Source organism: Arachis duranensis, chromosome 7, assembly GCF_000817695.3.
Source record: "Arachis duranensis cultivar V14167 chromosome 7, aradu.V14167.gnm2.J7QH, whole genome shotgun sequence".
In the NCBI taxonomy this organism is placed as follows: domain Eukaryota; kingdom Viridiplantae; phylum Streptophyta; class Magnoliopsida; order Fabales; family Fabaceae; genus Arachis; species Arachis duranensis.
In genome coordinates, this window is record NC_029778.3 from 8,933,358 (window position 1) to 8,942,180 (window position 8,823).

The window sequence follows — 8,823 nt, forward strand, 5'->3', positions numbered from 1 at the left end:
GGCATGTCGGCTGGTGTCCAGGCGAACAAGTCCCTGTTGGCCCTTATCATTTCAATCAAAGGCTCCTTCAGCTCATGTGGGAGGTTCTTGTTAACGAATGTGAACTTTTCCCCTTCGTCGTCGATTCTAAACTTCTCCAGGTCCCCTTCTGGTTCCGGCCTCGGCTTGTCCTCTACTCTGGCATCAAGGTCGGCTAGGAACACGCCGGATGCTTCCTTGGACTTCTTTCTAAGGGAAAGGCTGGCGTTGTCACAAGCGACCGCCGTCTCGAGGTCTCCTCTTATGGTCCCTATGGATCCATCATCGGTAACAAACTTCATAACTAGTAGCTTGGTGTTAATTATGGCTTCAAAATCATTGATTGTTTTTCTTCCCAAGATGATGTTGTAGGCTGTGGAATCTCAGAGAATTACGAACTCGGCCATCGCCGATCTTCGGCCTTGCATCTGTCCCACCGAGATTGGTAGGGAAATGACTCCGTCTGGTTTGATGAAGTGGTCGCCTAACCCGATAACCCCGTGCTGGTGAGTCGTCAGGTCGGCATCCTTTAGCCCTAGTGCGTCGAACACGTTGCGGAACATGATGTTTGAATCAGCTCCTGTGTCGACAAGGATTCGTTTGACGAGGCCGGTTCCCACTCTGGCCGTTATGACCATGGGGGGGCTTTCCGGCACGTCGCTGAACCATTGGTCTTCTGGGCCGAAGGAGATGGACGGAGGTTTTTTGGTACTTTGCATCGGTGGGGATGAGATCGCCAGAACCTTGGCGTCTTTCTTGTGAGCCGACCGGGATTTTGGTGCAGCGTTTTTTGCCGTTACCACGTTTATCACAGTGAGGTCATGGTCTCTGTCTTCGGGCTCTTGTCGCCGCTTGGCCAAGCGTGTCTTGCCTTCCTCGTCTTGATCACGATAATGCCTTCTCGGCTCCCTGATGAGATGGGAGAACGCTGCTAGCTTTCCTTCCCTTATCGCCTGTTCTAGTGCATCCTTCAGGTCGAAACAGTCCTGTGTTTGATGGCCATACCCCTTATGGTAATCACAATAAAGGTTCTTGTTTCCTCCCGTACGGTCCTTAAGTGGTCGGGGCTTCGGAAGAATTCCCTTCTCCGCTATTTGTTGATAAACTTCCACGATGGGGAGGGTGAGCGGAGTGTAGTTAGTAAATTTTTCGACTCGAGGGAACGGCCTAGGTCCTTTGTTTGATGCCTCCTCTCTGGCCTTTTCTTTTGCTCTCTCACCGTCGCCACCGGACTGCCGAGCCTGGCCGTAGCCGGACTGCCGCTTATTGGCAGCCACAACTCGGCTGACTTCCTCGTCGTTTATGTACTCCTTGGCCACCGTCTGGATTTCATGCATTGTCCAGACCGGCTTCGTGGTAAGGTGTTTTCGGAAATTCTCGTTGAGGAGGCCGTTTGTCAGGCAGAGACTGGCCACCGAGTCGGTCAAGCCGTCAATCTCCAAGCATTCGTCGTTGAACCGATCTAGGTACCTCCTGGTCGGCACTCCCTGTCTCTGGGTTACCCCTAGAAGGTTGATGGGGTGCTTGGCCTTTGCTATTCGCGTTGTAAATTGGGCCAGGAATGCACGGCTGATGTCTGAGAAATTGTAGATGGAACCTTGAGGGAGGCCGTTAAACCATCTGATCGCTGGTCCTGCTAGTGTTACCGGGAAGGCGCGGCATCTTACTTCGTCCCCTACTCCCTCTAGATTCATCCTGGCCTCGAAGGCCGTGAGGTGTTCTAGAGGGTCTTGAGTTCCGTCATACCTCATGTCCGTTGGTTTGTCGAAGTGTTTCGGCAACCGGACTTCGAGGATAGACCGGTGGAACGGGGTGACACCCATTATGATGGGTTGCCGTGTTCTCTCGGATCTCCCTTCCCCGTCTTCGTGACCTCTTGCTGCTCGGCGGGTTGGTCCGCCTCGGGAGTAGATGATCCTGTCGTTTCGCCTTCTTACTATAGGTGACTCCTCCCGCGTGCTCTCCGCTTCCGTCCGGAAAGCGGATGTACGCCGTTGGTGGCTTCGGTGAGAGTCTTCTTCCTCGCTCCCGGGAGACGGGGTAAAGCTGGGATCAGTAGACCATCCATCCCGCTCCCGGTCGGCTAGCTGTCGCTCTAAGTTCTGGACTCTGTGGCGTAGCTCCTGCATTATTATGGCGCTATCGCCACCCGTTCCCCCGAAAGGTCGTGTTCTCGTGTGTTGCTGAGGGGACCTCCGCCGCCCCCTCAGTGAGGCGACAGAGGCTGCCCCCTCCGCTCCGGCTGCTCGAGCTTGGTCACCGGGACCCAGCACGACTTCCATTTAGGCAAGGATCCCCACAGACGGCGCCAATGTTCGTTGATCGGGTTCCGAACAGATCGGGTGGACAGATGCAGGGGTGAGGACGCCTTGGCTTGGGTCGCACTGCTTACGAGTAGTCGAGTACCTGAGCACTTGTCTTGGAGAAATGATGAGGGGGGGGTGCCACCTGCAAAGACACTCCGACGCTCAAGTCAGCAATGTGCAGGCGAGCAGAGTAAAGGGTCGAAAGGATGTGACGTACTTCGTGGGAAGAGCCAATCTTCCCTTTATATACATGTCAGTAGTGGGCCCCTCATGGGACAGGCCCATATTCCCAAGGACGCTATCCTGCAGCCGTGTGTGAACCGTACAGGACGCGGGTCCGGGTCGGTTGGAGGACGCGTGTCCGGGTCGGGTATTGCTTGGGTCGGGTCGACCCGTGCAGATTTTGGGCCGTAACAATATATTTTTTAAATAAATATTTATTCTATTTAATGAATTGTTTATTTGTACTTTTGAAAAAAAGTGAAACTAAAAAGTAAACAGATTTTTTTGTGCTTTTTACACCTACTTTTGTCATAAATAAAAACGATTGAAGAGAAAGATGAAGAGAATGAAAACTTGAAAAAAAAAAAGGTTAGAATTTAGATTTTCTAAATTTTAAATTTTTATTTTAAAGAATAAAATAAGATTTTTTATCGTTAAATTTTTTTTCATATTGTTTTAGTCTTATTTATAAAATAAATAATGATAAATTATATTTTATTCTCTAAAAAAAATTTTAAAATTATGAGAATTTAAATCCAAAAAATTATAATTAAAAATTTAATTTTCTGATTTTTAAAATAATTTAATTATCTTGTGTATTAAATGTATATTATAATAATATAATAATAAGTTTTTATATTTTGATGTATTTAGTGTATTAAATTTTTTTAATTATCTTAGTAAAATATTTTTTTATAGTACTTTTAAAATGTGTTCTGAAAACATATGTTAACAAAAAAAAATTATTTATTTTAAAAATATAAATTTTTAACTACCACATAAAAAATTGAATTAATATATTACAAACACAAGTATGTGTATATCTATTTTAAATTATACCTTTTAATTTAAATATATCATGTTATATTTGATCATGATTGTAATTTTACACTAGAAATTACTTCTATAAATATATTTATTAATTTTATACTTTTGAAAAAAAAACACTTCTGTCAATTGCACGTATAAACAAACCCTATATTTTGTTTTTACACGATCAAGATGAAAAAAAAAAACTTCCATATAATTCTATGTAAAAATAAAAAACATGAAAACCTTTTTAATTTTTTTAGGATTTTTTAAATATTTTTAAATATTCTTAATATTTAATTTATTTTAATCGTGTCCCTAATGCTTTAAAGATATTTTAATTATAACTTTGAGGGTTAACATCGTTAACACAGATAATAACTGTGTGCTGACATGTCACTAACACTTGACAATCCTAAGCTAATATATCAGTAATATATTAATGTAGAATTGTTATATATTGTCCAACTTAAGTATATAACTGAAACAATAAATAAAATCAAATATTAAGGATAAAATTAAAATAAAATATAAATATTGAGGATAAAATTAAGATATATTATTCGATAATTATTTTCTAAATAAAAATTATATTAATAATATCCTTAAAATTAAACATACTACTTTTATCGAGATTTATTTTAATACAATAATATTTTTTGTTAAAAACAAAAAAAAATAATAAATACTATATATTCTTCTTAGAAAATTATAATTTTTTTTATCATTTTTAATATATAAAATTAACTTGAATACCTTTAAAATAATTTTTAAAGTTATAAAAATAATTTTATATTGATAAATGTATAAAAAGTAACGATAAACATATTTCAATATATTGATAATATACAAATAATTTTATACTATTAATGGTATTTAATCTTGTTACTTTATTCATAAGATATTTAAAATAGTAAACTATTGAATATATATGATTTTTAGAAAATTTCTTCAATATATGTATTTACAAGAGAATTAGTACTATTTGTGCCCTCGACATTTACGATTTGATCATAATTTTAATGAAAGTTTAGTTTACTTTAAAAAATATAAAATACATGACGATTTTAATTAGAGAGATACACAGTTTATCTTAGCTTTGAACAACTAACGATTATCAATGTTCTTAAATTTTATAGATATATTCGAAAATTTTCCAAAAAATTGTCTTATAAATATATCAAAATTAAATCATTTTGTATACATATCTCATTTTAAAAAATTGACAGAAAACCATCAAAATTTATTATTTTTAAGTATTATTTTTAATTATTAATTCAATTTTTTTAATTTAATAATTTAATAACGTACTTTAATTCATATTTTTAACTATTAATAGTTAATTAATGATAAAAAATAATATATTTTAATAATAATTTAATATTTTTTTCCATTTAATATTTAATTTTCTGAGTAAAACAATATCTTTCAAAAAAGAGAAATGGTTGCATATTACTTTCCTTTCCTCCTTTTTTTCCCTCTCCAATCTTTTCAAAATTTGAACTTAACCTCTCTCTCACGGTCTCACCCGTTCGCATTACATTTGACTAAAATGATCACTTGTGATTGTTTATTTGTAATTTATTTATTACCTCTTCCCACTGTAAATCAATGTTAATTTTTTTTGGTGACTAAATCAATGTTAATTTGTTAATAAATAATAAATTTCCCCAAAAAGCACTAAAAAAATGAAAAAAAAAAAACTGTACAAATAGCTCACTAAATAAGTATTAAACATTCAAAATCGCACATGCTCTGCACTAGGTAGGGTTATGAATGAGTGACCCGCACCATAATAACCCATTTTCCATTTATACCCTTAAATGAATGCCAATCCAATCTCCTTCTTTTTCTCTTCATCAGTTCATCCCTTTCAGAAACACAAAACCTTTTCTCTCTACACACACGCGCTATCCTTTTCCCCGAAACCACTTTCTGTTATCTCACACTTCACCGCTCCATGTGGCCACCGTGGCTGAACTCGCCGAGCCGCGTCCGCACTACGCCGCCACCATCTCCGTCGCCGTCGCATTCCGGAGCTCGCTCCCTCAGCTTTTCCTGCTCCTCATTCAAAGACATCCAGAAACTCCTCCAAGAAGAAGAACAACTCGAACGCGGAAGCAGGCTCGCTCCTTCACCTAGATCCTCTTCACTCTTCCGCAGAATCCGCATCTCCACCTCCGTCCTCCGAGCGTTTGGCTCACGCGCTTCCCTTCCGCCGCCGCCACCACAGGCTACATTGCCTCCTGGCCTTGACCGTGGCGTCGTCATCTACTTCACCAGCCTCCGCGTCGTTCGCCGCACCTTCGACGACTGCCGCGCCGTCAGATCGATCCTCCGGAACTTCCGCGTCGCAGTCGACGAGCGCGACGTCTCTATCGACGACAGGTTCCGCGACGAGCTCAACTCCATCCTCGGCCGCAAGACCGCAACGCTGCCTAGGGTTTTCATCGGCGGCGAGTACGTCGGCGGAGCTGACGACGTCCGGCAGCTCCATGAGAGTGGCGATCTGCAGCGGCTGATTGAACGGTTGCCGAAGTCAAATCAGATCAACAGTTGCTGCGATCGGTGCGGCGGTTTCAGATTCGTGGTGTGCGAGGAGTGTAGCGGTAGCCACAAGATCTTTGCAGAGAAGAGCGGCCGGTTCAGGAACTGTTTATCTTGCAACGCCAACGGCTTGATTAGGTGCCCCACATGCTTCTTCGTGCACCCGCGCCACACCAAATAATTATGCTTAGTTACTTACAGCTCAGCTCACAACTACTCAGAGAAAATCCCCAACAAAAAAAGGGGAATAGTTAACTGTTTTAATTTGTTGATAAATAAACTAGTGTACGAATTTAGCGTTAGCGTGTGATTTCAATTTCTAAGGCATAAATTATTTAGCAGCCAGCTTTGATTTGTTATAATTTATGTTGCATGGACATTAATGATCACATGGAGTAACAGTACATGACTATATGCACCATTAGCAGACTGAACTTTTTGTGGCAGACTCATGAGCGGGGAACATGACTTCAAAGTTATGTCTGGTTGGTGAATGCCAAATTTTGAACCCTGTGTCACGCACTAATTCAAAAGAGTGCTCGTAAGTAACTTTTTAGGGTTTAATTTTTGGGGCAAGACCAATTCTAGGTGGTGGGAACTGGGAAGCAAAGGCACGTTGGACTCTGTTTAGGCTCTGGCCCAATTCTATGTTTCCTTGTTTTTGGAGCATTTATAAGTAGTTCACTTTTGCATATTGAGCCAACTCATTTCTCTTTTGTTGTTAACAAATCATTGATTATGATAACTAAGAGTTAAGTAGCTAAAGTTAGGTATACAAAAAAAAAAGTAGCTAGAGTTAGGGTTCAAAAGTGTTACTAAAAGTATTATCTACCTATGATGTTACAAAATCCATAATCTCTCACTCTGAACAAAAAAAAAAAGAAGAGAGTTACGTAGCTAATGGGTATGAAGAAAGATATGATTAATAATACTTCTCTTATTTGCAGCACAAATTTTAACTATTTAAGATCATTTCTTATTTTGCCTGCGCTTTGAAGCTTGTAGGTGACCCACTGTCCGTCCCCTTCTAGTTTCTCAATTGAATGAAATTTAGACAAATAATATCTAGTAAAATTTTAAATTAATGTCTAATAATTTTTTGGCTGGATAAATTAGTTTATGACAAATTAATCCCGATTTCTAGAATATTAAACAAACTAGTCTTCTAATAAAAAGGGACAAATTAGTCTTTTACTTCTTAAAAAGTTTTAAATAATTTAATTTCTCTATTACATTACTCTTTTAGAAAAAAACGAATGACTAATTTATCACATGTTAAGAAATACTAAGAATTATTTTGTTATTTTATTTTATTTAAAGCCAATTTGTCTAATATCTTAAAAAGAATCTGAGTCCAAATTATCGTTTTCTTAAAAACTAATTTGTCCAAACAAAAAAAATTGACTAATTTAACTTTAAAGTATTGCTCATAATATCCTTCTTGACCATTGTCTGGAGATATAGCCATAAAGGTAAATAAATGCTGGCTTAGGCCTCAGGTAGGTATTGTTTCTGACATTACATAACCCTTCGGCCTCCACCAAAATTTAAACCGCAAGCAAGAATAGCGTGATTTGTAATTAACTTTATGCTGTTAATTAAAAATTATAAAATAATTTGATATATTTGACTAAATTATTATTAAATAATTTTTAACTATTAATTTCGTACGAAAATAATATGAGAATCTTCGCCATCTTCTTAGTTCAAAATAAAAGACTAATGTTACCTGGTATATACATTAGTTACATTAGTGTATTGAATCGGTGGCTTTTATCATTGTTGTGTTTGTTTACAAAGACAGAATACTAAGATATGAATACAGAGACATAAAATTATGTTTGGCAGAAAAAATATGAACAGAAATAGTGTGTCTAGAAACACTAAATTAATATATTTTGTGTCCATCCTAACAGAAAAGATACAAGAATACTAACAAGGGATACAACTTATTTTTCATTCTTTTTTTATTATTTTTGTTAATTTTTCACAATTATATTTTTTATTATTATATTTTTCATCTCAAATTTTTTAAATGAAAAAAATGAGAATAAATTAAATTTTTATAATTTATTCTAATTTATCACCAAATAAAATATATAAACATAAAATTTTATATTTCTGTCCATTAATATCTTATCTTATTATATTTTTAATGTTTTGTCATATCCTGTTTTTAAAAATAAACGCAGCCTTTTATGACTTGACACGCGTCTGCGCTTAGCCGCTTATGAAGTAGTTGATCATAAACATGATGCTGGTAATTACTAATTAGTGGGAAATGTCGTTAGAGTAACAATCTTCATTGCTTTCATTTCGGTCTTACTTGTAAGTTATAATATACTTGAGTATGTTACACTTTTAGTTTAAATTTTGACGGCGAAAATAATACTTTGACAAAGTACCAAGGATACGACTATACATGTGCGTATATAAAGATTTGAATTTTAAAATTCAAACTCAAAATTTTAAGGGATCAACACGTTAGTAAGCACAGGATTTGGTGGTCCAGAACCTTTAGACTATTTAGTGGTCTAAGTAGAAAATATATTTTTAGAGTTTTTTATCAATTGTTACGTAGTTCTTGAACTAATTTTAATTACAAATTAATTTCATATATTTTATTTAATTATAAAAATAATTTTTTATTTTATAAATTATTATTTTATCAATTATCAATTATATTTATTAACAATCAAATACAAAAATAACAACCAATTATATCCTCCATTCATCATAATAATTCCAATTGATTATAAAATTAACTTTGATCTTGTTACGTTCGTCCATGGCTTCCAAATCATGTTTCCTTGAAATTCAATCGATTGGTTTTTCAAAACAATCGATTGAATGATAACTCAATCGATTGGTTTACACTATATCACAAAACAATCGATTGAAAGTTGTAAGGTAGAATGGT

The 8,823-nt window shown here is 36.6% G+C and overlaps 2 protein-coding genes across 2 annotated transcripts; one reads left to right on the top strand and one right to left on the bottom strand.

Moving 5' to 3' along the window:
- Positions 1-401: 401 nt before the first annotated feature.
- LOC107496921 (uncharacterized) lies at positions 402-2,300 on the bottom strand. The gene has a single exon (XM_016118244.1). The coding sequence runs from the start codon at positions 2,298-2,300 to the stop codon at positions 402-404; it is 1,899 nt and encodes a 632-aa protein (XP_015973730.1).
- Positions 2,301-5,316: 3,016 nt separating this feature from the next.
- Positions 5,317-6,084, top strand: LOC107496991 (uncharacterized protein At3g28850). Its single transcript, XM_016118326.2, has one exon. It carries the CDS (start codon positions 5,317-5,319, stop codon positions 6,082-6,084), a length of 768 nt encoding a protein of 255 aa, XP_015973812.1.
- The last annotated feature ends 2,739 nt before the right edge of the window (positions 6,085-8,823 follow it).

Coding starts and splice junctions, on each gene's coding strand:
- LOC107496991 (XM_016118326.2), top strand. CDS start 5,317: ATGTGGCCACCGTGGCTGAACTCGCCGAGCCGCGTCCGCACTACGCCG.
- LOC107496921 (XM_016118244.1), bottom strand. CDS start 2,300: ATGGAAGTCGTGCTGGGTCCCGGTGACCAAGCTCGAGCAGCCGGAGCG.